The sequence below is a fragment of the Podarcis erhardii genome (genome assembly GCF_964252035.2).
Source record: "Podarcis erhardii genome assembly, chromosome: 11".
NCBI classification, from domain to species: domain Eukaryota; kingdom Metazoa; phylum Chordata; class Lepidosauria; order Squamata; family Lacertidae; genus Podarcis; species Podarcis erhardii.
In genome coordinates this window covers 4,058,102-4,073,861 of record NC_138501.1, presented here as the reverse complement: position 1 = coordinate 4,073,861, position 15,760 = coordinate 4,058,102, and the positions used below count along the sequence as shown (strand labels likewise).

The following is a 15,760-nucleotide window of genomic DNA, read 5'->3' as shown; positions in this document are numbered from 1 at the left end:
AGCGTGGGGAGCCCTGCGGGAGTTCCCGCTGGCCTCCCCACGCTGCGGATAGCAGCCTGCCGCCTGGAGCGTGGGGCGCCCTGAAGCAGAGCGCCCCTCGCACCGGGCAGACATTGGCCAGCCCCACAAGCTCGGGGGACAGCTGGGAGGCGCAGCGCCGCCATACCGCTGTTTCCCGACCTGGTTTGGGGGGGGGGGAATAAAGGGGGAAATTTCCTTTATCCCCCCCCCCAAAAAAACTAGGTGCATCCTATGGGACGGAGCGTCCTATGGGACGAAAAATACGGTAAGCTCCAAGTATTTAAATTAGTTACACTGTTTGATAATACAGTGGTACTTCGGGTTACATACGCTTCAGGTTACATACGCTTCAGGTTACAGACTCGCTAACCCAGAAATAGTGTCTCGGGTTAAGAACTTTGCTTCAGGATGAGAACAGAAAACACACGACGGCAGCAGGAGGCCCCATTGGCTAAAGTGATGCTTCAGGTTAAGAACGGACCTCCAGAACGAATTAAGTACTTAACCTGAGGTACCACTGTATAGCCATCTAAGAGTCATTTATGCTGCCTAGGCCTTTTGGCAAACACAACTATTTTGCTCTTATATCTAATAGATCAGCCTTCCTGCTTAGAATAAATTTCAAATTTAGATGGCAATATTCTTACACCTACTTCTGATAATGAAATAAGAGCCAAATTGTCTGCATAATTTGACTGCCAACTGGGGGATGGGGCCAAGAAAGCTATTAAAAGCCTTCATTTATGTACAGATTAAACAATAGTGAGCCAAAAAGCAGTCTTGTATTACACCCCACATATAAATATTGAAGATACAAGAAAATCTGAAAGTCCAGCTCAAATTTTAACACCAGCAATAGAATACAGCTACTGTATAAGAAACAGCAGTCATTTACCTATTCAGCCTTCCTCTCTTTCTAATTATCATCCCATCTCTCTGCTGCCTTTTGCTTCTGAACTTTAGGAGCAGGCTATTCTTTCTGTTTTGATTTCTTTCTTCTAGCTTGGCCCTGAATCTCCTGCAATATAGGTTCCGTTCCTATACTCCACTGAAATGGCTCTTATGAAGATCAGTAAAGACTTTATTGCCAAATCAAAAGGCTTATATTCTATCCTTAATCCTTTTTTATTTCTGCAGTCTTTGATATGGTTGATCATGCTCTTTTGCTGGGTTTCTCAGTGACCTGGGATTTTGTGATACTATTCTAAGGTGGGTTGCCTAGTATCTGTAGGCCATACATTTATTGATTCTATAGGAGGTCATTTATCATTTACTTTTCTTGTTACAGATGGAGTTCCCCAATGTGCTCTTTTGGGTCTCCTGATGTTTCTTTTAACGTTTTATCCTTGGGCCAGCTTATTCATTCTCATGGGTTTCAATATCATTTGTAGGCTGATGACATTCAACTCTATTTGTCAAATCCAGATCTTCCAGCATTCAGGTGCAGATTTTAAACTGTTTTGATATATAAGCTTGGATGCTTCATTGTTGTGTGATACTTAATTCAGCTAAGGGTGAGCTGCTTTTTTTCCCTTCTACAAAATCTTCTCCATATGTGTTCTATATATATATATTGACAGTATTATTATTCTCCCATGGAGCAGGCATGTAGGCTGGGTTTCTATTTTTGTTTTCCAGTAACAAGCATCCTTTTTTTCCCCAGTAACAAGCAAGGTGGTTTGGTGTTTGGGTGATCACTAGGACTTGTTTCTTTGTAACATTGCTAGAATTTGTCCTTTTCTTTCTAAATAAAACATTTATATACCACTATATCATAAAAATATATTTATCAAAGCAGTTTACAGCAATAAAAGTAACAACCATAAAAAGTTAAGAGAGTTAAAAACAAACATTAACTAACCATTGTGGAAGGATGTAATTTTAATTGCTTGCAAAGGCCTGGTGGAACAGAAAAGTTTTCAGCAGGCATTTAAAAGCTGGCACAGAATGCATCTGCTGAATCTCAACTGGTAGAGTATTCCACAGGGGTGATGAAACTAAAGCTCAGTCAGTTTCTTGTTGTCAAATGAGCCTCACCAACACGGGGAATGACCAACAACACTCCTGCAGATGATCTCAGTGATCAAGGGGTGTAAGGGTTAAGACACCATGGACCTAAGTTGCTCAGAGCTTTCAACCTTGAACATGTTTCAGTAGTAGATGGGCAGCCAGTGTGGCTGTTTTAACAATGATTTAACATGTTTTTGATCTGAAGTCCCCATCAGCAGTCTGGCTGCCACGTTTTGTACTAGCTGGAGCATCCGAACCATACCCAAAGGCAGCCCAAATAGAGTGCATTACAGTAGCCCGGCCTCAAAGTTACCAATGCTTCTATCCCTTTACCAAGAGATCCTTTGTACCAATTTTCATACTGAGAGTACAAATCACCTTGAATTTGTAAGGAATTAAAATGCACTAAATATTCAGGGGAAATTCAGTAAATAAGCAGAAATTCAGCAAATAGAACTTTCCTGTTCACCTGTTACAGATATGCCTAATGACTTTCTGACAGATAATTGATTTGGGTTTATATTCATCATGGAAAAAAGTGGTCTGGACAGTAACAGTAACAATAAATTAAATAGGTAGAAATCCAACAATTTCAGCTTTTCCAGTCACCTGCTATATATGGTTATGATTTATGTTCAATGTTGAGGACTTATAGGAAGGCTGGTACTGATACAGAAGTTGAAGGTCTTGTATTATCTTAGGAAATAGAAATTCCAAGATTTTAAAAAAAAAACAACTTCAATTAAGAGTTAAATTTCTTAACATAAAGAACTCATTACGTTCTTAATAGTTGCAGTGCAATTGGATGATCCCTGGATCTCCAGTCTACAAAAGGAGTTCTCTGCAGGGTTTGGCATCTAGCTGTTTTTTAAAAAATCAGGGTATTCCCCAGAGCAACATTGCAAGATGTGAACTCCAGACTCTTTGATGGCATCTATACACCATTTGAAGACTTCTCAGTTTCAGCAGGCCTCCGGCCTGTTGACAGCATATTATTCCCAACCTGTGCAATTTGGGAACATTCACAATATTCCTAAATCAAAATAGACATATACATACCTTTGGGTTCTTGTGTGGATTCTTTGCCTTTTCCTCCAGTCCAACCCCACATCCAACTAAACCAGCCACCAGAGTCTTCATCATCTTGTTTAGCCCCTGCTTTGAAAATCTTTAATCCAGCCTTAGTTGCCTATTATGCAAAATAACACAATCTTATTTAAAGTTTAACATTCAATATCTTTATTCAATAGAGCCAGTGTTTTTTTCCTGGGGGGAAAAGTAGAACTCATCACAAAATAAATAAATAAATGGCTAGATAGAGAGATCGTGGGTGCAGTTGCTGTGCCACCCCCCCACCCGTGGCTAAATGTAAGAAATGATTAATAAACTCAAGCAGATAATGATCTGGGTTAGAAATGGCCACAACTTAATTGATTAGAGATGTAGATGGATTTTTGGCTTGGGCATTGGGTGTATATATCTGTTCCAGTCCCCCACCACCTATTAATTTTTAAAAGGTAAGGGAACTCAGTTCCCCCGTTCCTGCTTTAAAAAACTTGCTTCCTAGTAAACATGGCTAGGCTTGCACTGTGACTTCAGATTCCTAGTATGCGCCTTTCACGAGGTGTCTGGTCCCTTGCTTCTTCCACCTTTGCTCAAGATGGCAATTTCCCTTGTTGTGAATCCACAAGAGCCAACACACACACAAGGGCTACTTCAGAGGGTTTCCCCCTTTTTTCTTTCTTTACTACCTCCTTGCTTTGCTTTCTCTACATCCTATCTTCTCCTCAATACCAACAATCCTAGATTGACTCTGACTTACTTGGCAGCAAGACCCACTGGAGTGAGTGGGATTTACTTCTGAGTACACATGATGAGGATTGCAGTGTCCCGTCAGAAGCTCCTTCCCCTTCCCCCCTTTCCATCCAATGTTTTGTCTCAAGCCTTAACAGAGCTCTCTCCCATTTCAGAGGCAATCCTAACTTTTAAATGAGCTGCTTTAAAGGGGAAGTTAAGGAGTCAGCGGCAGCTGGCGACCCCACTCTGCTAGGTGCTGGGGTGGATTGCACCCTGTGCCTTGCAGAGTCAGACCCAGGCTGCCACCAGGTCCAGCACTGGCAACAAGCAGCTCTGGCTCACCCAGCCCTACCCACTGCCACCCCACGCCCACACTTACTAGACATTGGGGTTCTGTATCACGGGCTTTACTGGTCAAAGCAGGAGCCTCAGCAATCACCCTCTCCTCCCCTGGAAACAAACCGGGATTGCTCCAAGAAAATATATGTGGCAAAAAGGAGCACTAGGCCCTGGTGGGCTGCCCCCTTACCTGCTTGTGATTGGCTAAGATAGTCAGCCAATCAGGATTTTAAAAAATGATTTTTTTTCCTTTCTTCAATTCTCACTTCCCTCTGTGGCCCCCTAGCCTTGCACTATGGCCTATTTACACGTTTTTCACCTGTGGTGCCCTTGGAATAAGCATATGGCCTTCAGTTGGGAAACACTGAACTAGCTCACAAACACGCAGAATGGAGCAAAGGGGGCTTTAAAGTAATAGCAATTTCCTCCTCCACCCCTTAATTTTAAGCAACAGCTTCTGTCTGGAAGAGGGAAGGGAAGGCTCAAGGACAGAGGTCGGCAACCTAAGGCCCATGGGCCAGAAGGAGCCCATGAGGGTTGCTTAACTGGCCCATGAGCCACCATCAAACCAAGCTGCCCACTTGGCAAGTCCCCGTGCACTGCGCTAAACCGGCACAGCGCGGCGCAGGGACTCTCTTCCATTACTCCAGAAATCGCATCTGTGCATGTCCGAGGCACCAGAAATCGTTTCTGCGCATGCACGATTTTCGGCATCTGGACATGTGCAGATGCGATTTCCGGCACCATGGACTTGCGCAGAAGCGATTTCCGGCATCGCACTGCGCCAGTCCAGCCCACAGGGAATCTCCATGGGAGTGATCCGGCCCATGCCCAGTAAGCCTTGCCGACCCCTGCTCAAGGCAGTATCCTGCTTTCTGAGCTGGGTAGCTCAGCTCACAAACAGGCAGAATGCAGCAAAGGGGACTTTAAAGGCATGAAAAAGTGCTTTCTTCCTCTTGAGAAAGAAGGAGAGACAGGACAGCTTGCAAAGTGCAATGAACTTCCCTGCACCTCTGCTCAGCTGGTTCACAGAGAGGCCCTGCCTCTCCAGCTCAAGCAAGCAAGCAGGAGGAGCAGGGCTGTTTGCAAAGCTGAAGCAGAGGGAGGTCAGCTGTTAGGCGGGAGAGCCTCAGCAAAACCCCACTGCACCTCCTGCTCCTGAGGAGACCCCCTCTGGAGCTGCAGAGGACGGCTGCTTTGGAATCTGGGGAGGGTCTCATGAGCCAGAGGTGCAGCAGAGTTTTGCTGAGGCTGCTCAGGTCTCTCCCCCACACCCTCCCTGGCCTCCTGGGGGTGACAGAACTCTGTTCCAGGGGCATTCTGGCTCAAAAAAGCCCTGAATAGAGCAAGTGTGTAGAAGATCTGTATCAGAATGTGGGAGCTCTGGAGGAGCAAGTGCAACCCTATGTTATTGCTTGGTAATTTAAATTATACTGGAAACATATTAATAAGTAACTATAACTTGAAAATTTAATTGTTGAATCTATAGACATCCCAAAAGGAGATGCCAAGACTGAGGTACTGGAACTTATTTGAAATGTATACACAGAAACTGTTCCACGGAAGTTTAATTTGAGTTGCTGTTGTTGAAGACTTCTATGCATTTCTCCAAGCTAGGAGCAAATAGAAGCCTTTTAACCTCAAAGATGTTAAACAACTAACTCATGGTTTCCATAAAATCAAATTCACTTTAGAGCAGTTACCTCAAATTCTGCCTGTTGTCTTGCCAGAGTGATGTTGAATATGTCCAAGGTCTTCTCTAGTTCCTATAAAGGGGGTTGAAAGTAACATAAAATGTAACACAGAGAAATGGCAAAATGGCTCCTCCATAATTATTTATGAAAAGAGAAATGTTATGGTAGATCTCTCTCCCCACCACTCTGGTCAGAGTTAGAGGAAGTTGTGAGAGAAAGTTGTGAAACAGCTGCGTTACAATTTATCAAGGTTAAATGATATTTGTATTATCATGAACACTACTGTGTGAATAGTTACATATATTTAAACTTTAATGTAGCAATTACACACTGTAATTTTCATTTCATTTCCCTCTAATCTCAGTTTACAATTCCTCCCTCTACTCCATCAACCTGCCAAAGTAACACTTCTTGCATCTGAAGAAATAGACTCTAGTCCACACAAGCTTATGCCATAATAAATTTATTAGTATTTAAATTACTACCAAACTCTTTTCTGAAAAGGCACCATAGCGAAATACAAATTTCAGGAGTACTGAAGGGAATGACACAGGGGATATAGGAAAGAGGCTGGGTGGCTTTAGGTAGGTCCTATTGCAGGAGACCAGAAATCAAATTACAGAATACTATAGAGAAAAGTAAAGAATCAGAGCCCAGTGGAGTCCTTCTTTATTTATTAATTATTCATTTCTGTACTAGTACAATTCAAACTTAATGACTAAATATAAATGGTGACTTGAAATTTGGAGTAGGCAAAATAGGGGCTATGAAAACAGAAAAATGCTTTGGGGAAAATGAAGGAAGATTAGGGCTTCAGGGGTCAGAATGGAAGTATAAATAAATGAAATAAGAGCACAGAATAATTCTGGAAATATACCAGGCTGCCTCATAATAAATTTGATGAACATTACTTTCAATGAAATCAAAAGAGATGCTGCTGCTTTGATCCTGACTATCCTCTCTGGAGAGACACTTCCCCCTTCACTGTATCCAAGAAGGTGCTGAGAAGGATGATATTTTGAGAGCTTCTTGAAAGGTTGGCGTTTTCACTAGGAGACTGAGGTGCCGTTTCATCTGTCCTATTTTTGAGCACAATGAAGAATATGGAGTAGAGACCACAAAGACGCTGGTGGGAAGGAACTGGAAGTATAGCTCCCATGGAAAGACAGTGAATCGAAGACCAAACAGCTTGAAGACAAAGTTTGTTTTTTTTTGGTAGTGGAGAAGCAACGAAATGATCGGGAGGAACCAAAATGAAGTCTATTAGGTAAACTTCTGAAACAATTTCCTTAACTCAGCAGTCGGAGACAGACTTTTGCAGGCAGGAAGAAAGCTAGAAAGATGAGCCATCCACAAGAGACGTGAGTTCATTGTTTGGTTGAGCCATCCACAAGAGACGTGAGTTCATTGTTTGGTTGTCTGCATTTCAGGAAGCCTGGAACCGCTGGAACCCTTGCCTCCCTTGAAAACGTTAACAAAAGGGGTGGGATCAGAATCTAAAGTCCCTTTGTCTATTTGGGTTCAAAGAGGAGAAAGGACTGAGATTGAGAAGCATTTGTTGAGAAACTGGCTGGTCACTTGTAATCTCTCTGGGTTAGCAAAACTTTCCATTTTTCCTTTGATTCAATAAGGACATTTTTCAATTCCCAAAAAGGTGACCGCCGGAAAAGGGAATGGTAGAAAGGTTCACTTTAGATGCTGCATCCGCATTCCAGCTCTAGCCACAAAGTGCATCTAGCCACTACCTGGGACACCACTGCTCTAGCTGAAAATTGAATGGAATCCATAGAGGCATCAGCCATAAAGGCCTGAGCCTTTAGTAGCTTACTCAGACTTTGGTGTTGATTGCAAGAAGTCCTCAAGCCACACAATGCATGCTTGGTCACATGATGAAGCAACCCAGGAAGCTCTTAAGGAAAGGGCAGCTGCTTCATGAATTTACGTGGACCCATATCATATAACTCGTCAGCCAGGGCATTATTCTTTCTAGAATACATAGGCGTGTGAAGCTCAGACTTAACAACCACCTTCAATACTGATGGCACCAACATAAAGTTAGCTGAGGTGCTGCTATTAGTACAGACACCTCACTCTCTGGTTTTGAGGCTGACATTTTATCAGACTGAGTTGATAATTCCAATGTGTGCATTATCTTATGTTTCAGGATGAGGGCACTAGCCTCTTGGAACAGTCTTATAGAAAAGGATTCGTCTTGAACAAAACCATCACTCTAATCATCATCAACTTCTGCTTCTAGCAGTGGAGAGGAAGGAAAAGAAAACTCAGCCTCAGCCTCTTTTCCCATAGAGATGAAGGAGTTAGGGGAAGAGACCCTAAGATCCAACTCCAACTCCCCCCCCCCCAGTGGCAGAATGGGTTGCTTAATAAAAAAAACTATTAGGGCTTTCTTTAACTGCTCAATCAATGAGGCTGGAAAGGTTTGAGAAGTGGGTGGGTGGAGTGGGGAACCTTAAATGGCTGGCGAGGGAACATGACACTCTTGTACCTGTTCTGCCGAAAAACCTAAGAATTCTGGCTCAGAATCTGATAAAGCATCAATCTGTCCCTCGCCAGCAAGTGGCAGTATAGTCTTAGCCTTTGACAGAGTGGATAGGGGCGCGGGTGGCGCTGTGGGTAAAACCTCAGCGCCTAGGACTTGCCGATCGAAAGGTTGGCGGTTCGAATCCCCGCGGTGGGGTGCGCTCCCGTTGCTCGGTCCCAGTGCCTGCCAACCTAGCAGTTCGAAAGCACCCCCGGGTGCAAGTAGATAAATAGGGACCGCTTACCAGCGGGAAGGTAAACGGCGTTCCGTGTGCTGCGCTGGCTCGCCAGATGCAGCTTGTCACGCTGGCCACGTGACCCGGAAGTGTCTGCGGACAGCGCTGGCTCCCGGCCTCTAGAGTGAGATGAGCGCACAACCCTAGAGTATGGCAAGACTGGCCAGAACGGGCAGGGGTACCTTTACCTTTACCTTTACTTGACAGAGTGGAAGCACTTTTAGGAGCTGAGGCTTTCTTTGTATTGGCAAGCCTGGGACTAAGGTAAATTATGGAAGAAAGACGCTTCTTTGGAAGGTCTGGGAGAACAGTCTTAGCAAATCTCCCAGATTAGAGGGCTTTGCTTTTTTGGAGGTGGGCTGCTTCAGCCACAAGTGTTCTCCATGTGCCATTAGAACAGCAGAGGCACGCACGCACACACAGAGAGAGAAACAAAAAGCCTCCAATTTTCACCAAATAAACACTCAACTGCATTTGCCACACCATGGACCAGGAGGAGGAATAGATATATTCAGCCCAAAGGTCTCTGTTTGCCACTCTGTGGACCAGGAGAAAAGGCAGGCAAAAGCCTCATGCCAAACCACTCAACTTGGTTTGCCACACCATGGAGCGGGGGGGGGGGGCAGAAGCTACACACTCTCTCCTTGTCACAGCTGCAGACCAGGAAGATGAGGAATGAGGGGCAGGCACTCCATCGCCGCCAAAGCAAACCAGAAGGCAGGCAGGCAGGTTCAAGATCAAAGGCCAATGGAAGCAGCCAGGCAGGGATGTGACAGGGACACTCACTCCAATTGCCAGTGTAAAAACAGCTAACTGGGAGGAGGTGGCCAAATTGTTTTTAAATCAGGGCAGGAGAACGCAAACGCCACACGACCCGTCACACAAGTAGCACGTACACCAAAACGAAAGAAATACAGTTGTGCCCCCCCCAAAAAACGGCAGTGGCCGCAGAGGCTGCTGAGGGAAAGAAAAAGAGCGCGCTGGCAGTGGGCCGCTGCGCCTGAAGGCATGAACGGCCGTTGGTGCTGCGGCAAGGGAACCGGTTCTGGAAAATTTATCAATGTAAGAAAACAACTAAGGAATAAAAGAAAGGGGGCATATAAGCGGAACAACCAAATGTAAAGAGCAACGGAAAGGGGCTTTGGGGAGGGGGCCACAATGCACAAAGAACTGTAAAACTAAAACTATGATAAGGTAAATCTAAAGGAAAAAAGGGGGTTCAGAAACTAGTAAAAAACTTAGCTGAATCAGGAGAGCTGGGAGGAATGTACTGTCTGCGTCTAGACAGGAGGAAAAACTGAGTCCAGCCTGCTTCCCACACGTCTTTGCTCCTGTCTAGTGTCTTGCGACAGGCTGAACACCCTTTCCACTGGATATGATGCCCCACAAACTAAAAATGGTGTACCATAATATGTAAGTAAATATGCAAAACCAGCATTTAGAAAACTATCAGGAAAAGCAGACAGAATTTTTAGTGTTTATTATGAAAGTTAATCTCCAAATTAACAGTAATTTCAAAGTACTAACTTCCAGCATGTTCAAACATTCTTCGGCAGGCTTCTTTGATGTTATTTTTGTTTTGTACAGATCTCTATAGCTCTTCACTTTATTCCTATGGTAACGAATATGTTCCCAAGACCACATCTGTAACTTCGGTTGGACATTTACTTCAAGAATGCCAAGTATAACGTACTTCCACCTAATGGGGGAAAAGAAAACACAATATGAAAAAGGATTTTTCCTTTTAAAGGACATATTATGAGTCTTAAGTTGGTGCAAAAGAACCCAGTTATTGATTTTCCTCCAAAGGACACAAAAGTTTAATATGTTCTCATGGGATGCTTATGGAATTCTTCCCTACCAAATTTTTGGAACTTTTTACCACAACAAGATTTCAGCAGAATCCAGATTTGTCCAGCTTTCCATTTTTGGAATGTGTAACATTTCATAAAATCGTAGAACAGTAGAGCTGGAAGAGACCCCAGGGGACATCTAGTCCAACCTCCTGCGATGCAGGAATCTCAGCAAGATTGTACATGACAGGTGGCCATCTAAGCTCTGCTTATAGAAACCTCCAGTGAAAGAGAGTCCACAAGCTCCTGAGGGAATCCGCTCCCTGAAGTGTAGATTTGAGAAGTTGCTGATGATACAAATGGGTTGGGTATTACCCCTCATCATGTGACAGAGGCAGGAGAGCAAAGACCTCTGGGAGGCAGGTGCGGTCACCTCAGTTTTTTCAGATTTGCCAAGCAGCATTACACATTGATCTTAGCCAGAAAGGAAAATGTATAGTAAATTCCCCTCCTTCCCATATTACTGCAGACCACAGTAGAGATGGGCACCATTTGTATCATCAGCAACCTCTCTCAAATCTACGCTTCAAAAGGTAAGACCAATTGTCCTAATAGTACTTCATTCAGCAGAGCTTCACTTGCGCTGAAGGCAAATGAGCATAATAGTTATCAAATCCAATACAATCAGGATTGGCTAAGTCCATATAAAATCCAGTTGCAGCATTTATGAACTTAACTCATAATAAGACTAGACCTTAGCACTAAGAAACACCACACCAGAAGGAAGAGAGAGAAAGAGAAAAGTAAGACCCAGGCTCCTTTTGGCCTATATTTCTGGTCAGCATGACTCTGCAGAGTAGAGATAAGAGAAGTAGAATCATAGAATCATAGAATCATAGAGTTGGAAGAGACCACAAGGGCCATCGAGTCCAACCCCCTGCCAAGCAGGAAACACCACCAGAGCACTCCTGACATATGGTTGTCAAGCCTCTGCTTAAAGACCTCCAAAGAAGGAGACTCCACCACACTCCTTGGCAGCAAATTCCACTGTCGAACAGCTCTTACTGTCAGGAAGTTCTTCCTAATGTTTAGGTGGAATCCTTTTATATATTTGAACATGGCTATCATATCACCCCTTAACCTCCTCTTCTCCAGGCTAAACATGCCCAGCTCCCTTAGCCGTTCCTCATAAGGCATCGTTTCCAGGCCTTTGACCATTTTGGTTGCCCTCCTCTGGACACGTTCCAGTTTGTCAGTGTCCTTCTTGAACTGGGGTGCCCAGAACTGGACACAGTACTCCAGGTGAGGTCTGACCAGAGCAGAATACAGTGGCACTATTACTTCCCTTGATCTAGATGCTATACTCCTATTGATGCAGTTTGAACTAGTTCAAAGCAGCTTCCCAGAAGGTATAACCCAAACAATCGTTAACCCTTTTGCCTACGCTTCTCTCACACATAGAAGCTTCTAGTAGTTTATTGTATTGATCAGAATAGGAAAGAATAGGAAAGATCTTTACACATGAGATCAATACTTTCTGCACTAAGAAATGCAAACTGACAGGAATATGACACATTTTCTCATAGAGACTGAATGAAAGGAAAGAAAAGAAGGGAAAGTCAAGGAAAAAGTAAGAGTGAAGCGGCAAGACACAGGAGGATTATTATTATTATTATTTTACCTCAGCAGAGAGAGAGAAAGGAAAGTTAGAGACCAAACTCAGAAGGAAATTAAAGGGAAATAAGAAAAATTGGAAAACACCAGAAAAAACAACAGTAAGGAACAGCTGAAATTTGAAAAAGTTAACTGAAAAGGAAGATCAGTGAGAGCCAGGTGAAAAGATCTGATCCATCAGGCAGGAGAGAGAAAAACTGAGGGGACTGCACCTGCCTCCCAGAGTTCTTTGCTCTCCTGCCTCCATCACTTGACGAGGGATAATATCCAACCCATTTGGGTAATCAGCAACCGTCTCAAAACTTACTCTCAGAAAGTTTTTCCTGATGCTGAGTCAGAATCTACCTTCTTGAAGCCACTGGCTCAAGTCCTACCCTCCAAGCAAGAGAAAACAAGTCTGCTCTATCTTCCATGTGACAGCCCTTCAGATATTTGAAGATGGCTATCATATCTCCACTCGGTCTCCCCATTTCCAGGCTAAACATACCCTGCTCCTTCAACCATTCCTCATAAGGCTTGCTTTCCAAACCCCTGATCATCTTGGTTGCCCCCTGCAGCACACGTTCCAGCTTGTCAATATCCTTCTTAAACTGCAGTGCCCAGAATTAGACATAAGTCAGAATAAAGGTAAAGGGACCCCTGACCATTAGGTCCAGTCGCGGACGACTCTGGGGTTGCAGCGCTCATCTCGCTTTACTGGCCAAGGGAGCCGGCATACAGCTTCCGGGTCATGTGGCCAGCATGACTAAGCCGCTTCTGGCAAACCAGAGCAGTGCACGGAAACGCCGTCTACCTTACTGCCAGAGCGGTACCTATTTATCTACTTGCACTTTGACGTGCTTTCGAACTGCTAGGTTGGCAGGAGCAGGGACCGAGCAACAGGAGCTCACCCCCGTCAAACCGCTGACCTTCTGATTGGCAAGTCCTAGGCTCTGTGGTTTAGCCCACAGCGCCCACCCGTGTCCCAGACATGGTATTGCACAGTAAATGTTCAAATCCTAAATATATCAAAATCTAATAAGTCAACAATTAACTGCTTATCCAAATACAGATCAATAAAATAGAATAACAAACTAAAATCAACTCAACTCCAAGTTGACAACTCCAAGTTGACAACGCCGTCTACCTTACTGCCAGAGCGGTACCTATTTATCTACTTGCACTTCGACATGCTTTCGAACTGCTAGGTTGACAGGAGCAGGGACAGAGCAACGGGAGCTCACCCTGTTGCAGGGATTCGAACCGCCAGCATTAGCTTTTTTTGCTGCCTCATGTTAAGCTTGTGGAGACCCCTAGATCCTTTTCACATGTACTATTGGCAAGCCAGGTGTCCCCCATCTTATATCTGTGCAGCTGGTTCTTCCTGCCTAAATGCAGAACCTTACATTTGTCCCTACTGAAATTCATTTTGTTAGTTTGGCCCCAGTTCTCCAATCTGTTAAGGTCATTTTGAACCCCAATCATGTCTTCTGCAGTATTAGCTACCACTCCCAGCTTGTTGCCATCTGCAAATTCGATGAACATCCCCTCAACGGCCCCAAGACAGAACCCTAAGGCACCCCACTTGTCATTTTATTTCAGGTTGATGCGGAACCATTAATGAGTACTCTTTGAGTTTGGTCCGCCAACCAGTTACAAATTCAGAAAAGCCATAGTAAAAAAAAGTAGCTCTAGGTGATACTTTTTGTTTCTTCCATTGAAGAGAGGCCTTCTGGAGACAGGCAGTGTTAACTTTTTTTAAGCCTCCAAAAGAAAAGCAGTAGAACAGAAATGAGGTACTTATGCTCATCTCCAATCATAGGGTTGTACCAGATTACCAGTAAGTAATATGCTCATCTCCATGCTCAGAACAGACCTATTAGAAATGAACTTGAGTTATTCATGACTAACTTAAGTCCACTGATTTTAAAGACTTTACTCCAAGTATGACACTGGACAGAACTTATCTTGTTTAACAGTCTGAAATATGTTGTAATTATGTTGTGCACATTTCAATACACAGCTTAAAGACATATGAATTAATATGTACAAGAGATGAGCTAAAACCCTCCTGGAAAATATATTTGAAAATGAATTCATGCCTGATTTTTCTCTCAGAAAGAACAATGTTGTTTTGATTAAAAAAAACCTCACAGGTAATTTTTAGAAGCAAATTATTTTAAAAAATGGATACGTTACCATTTCTTGGCATTGTTGTGAACAGGAACATCTGGCCTGTATTTCCTGTATGGTAAATTTCGAGTCATCATATCAACTGATTCAAGAAGCTCCATAATACTGAAATACTGCAGGAAAAAATGTTACACTTAGGAGTTTTCTTACAAAAGAATTATAACAGAACCTTAAAAACATTATTTTTAGTACAAGCTATTTGTTAGCAGAACTTTCTTTTTTAAACTGCCAATAATGTATTTAATGGAGAAATGCAGGTATACAAGTAGGATTCTGCATTAACCATCATCTTGCCAAAAAAGAAAATCACACTAAACATGGCAAATATGTGAGTGAAAACATGTTCTGCTCTAGAGACACAGGTTAACTAATTATAGATTAACTACTGGGTGAAACTGGGTGAAACAGAATTTTGTTCTTTTTACTGAGTAAATGGAAATTTGCAGAAAATTTCATTTTTCTCGCCCACTCAGTGAAGGAAGACACGTGAATGCTCATAATCAAGTGTTCATCCCAAAATGAGCAGTTAATCCTGCACTGCAAATTGTCCAAAAGGACGACTGCTGTAGAAGCAAAGACAGATAAGCAAAACCTTTAATGTCAGACCCTGACCTAAGAATCTTGCCAGAAGGAATTGAGCCAAACCATTATTTGTTTTAAATAAAAATTATTATTGATTTTCAACATAACATTAACATAACATAGAAATTTCCCCATTTGACCCAGACAATTGTTGATAAAGCTCTTGCTCTGACTTGGTGATGTTCCCAATGAATAACAAGATGTCCGACTGATACTAGCACCATATAGTCTTTGACCAATGAGCTGAAGGGCATGCTGAAACTTCTTTCTGATAAGAAGCCAGGCAAAAGAAGAAACTTCCTCAACAGCTTCATCCTATCCCAAAAGCCAAGGTGTGCAGCAGATGGGCCATAGAGCTTACTTCAGCGGCTTGGGAGGGTCATACGTGTAGACCCGTGGCTTGACCCTGTCATGTGAGGGGATGTGAGCAATATACACCCAATGCCTAGGCCAAATCCTGCCTACATCTGGAATCAATAAAGTCGTGGCCAATTCTTAAATCCCAGACTGTTCTGTTCTGTCCTGTCCTTCCCCCTTCTTGGCTCAGGCCTTACTCAGGGGGTGGGGGGTCACTGTGAATATGTATGCAATGTATAGAACACACTTGTTATTTTTCCTGCATATTGCTCTGATATCCAGCAGGTGGCAACAAGTTGCATCTAAAATTTATTACAGCATATTTTAAGTACAGTGGTATCTCTGGTTACAGACGCTTCAGGTTACAGACTCCGCTAACCCAGAAATAGTACCTCAGGTTAAGAATTTTGCTTCAGGATGAAGCTCCATTAGCTAAACTGGTGCTTCAGGTTAAGAATAGTTTCAGGTTAAGAACGGACCTCCAGAACGAATTAAGTTCTTAACTCGAGGTACCACTGTACTATTTTAGGCATAGAGAGGAAAG

The 15,760-nt window shown here is 43.3% G+C and overlaps 1 protein-coding gene and 1 long non-coding RNA gene across 4 annotated transcripts in view; one reads left to right on the top strand and one right to left on the bottom strand.

The window, feature by feature from the left end:
• The window catches only part of VPS13A (vacuolar protein sorting 13 homolog A), a 151,053-nt gene that overhangs the window by 100,120 nt on the left and 35,173 nt on the right, over window positions 1-15,760 (bottom strand). For all 3 annotated transcript variants that reach the window (XM_081880888.1, XM_081880886.1, XM_081880887.1), the window contains exons 12-15: window positions 14,284-14,390; window positions 10,166-10,337; window positions 5,871-5,933; window positions 3,091-3,220 (exon numbers count right to left, since the gene is read on the bottom strand). In XM_081880888.1, coding sequence (XP_081737014.1) covers window positions 3,091-3,220; window positions 5,871-5,933; window positions 10,166-10,337; window positions 14,284-14,390 — 472 coding nt within the window. The remainder of the gene's footprint in view (window positions 1-3,090; window positions 3,221-5,870; window positions 5,934-10,165; window positions 10,338-14,283; window positions 14,391-15,760) is intronic.
• LOC309352570 overlaps window positions 11,309-15,760 on the top strand; it is a 52,345-nt gene continuing 47,893 nt past the window's right edge. The window contains exon 1 of the long non-coding RNA XR_014161383.1: window positions 11,309-11,523. This is a non-coding gene — a long non-coding RNA (uncharacterized lncRNA). The remainder of the gene's footprint in view (window positions 11,524-15,760) is intronic.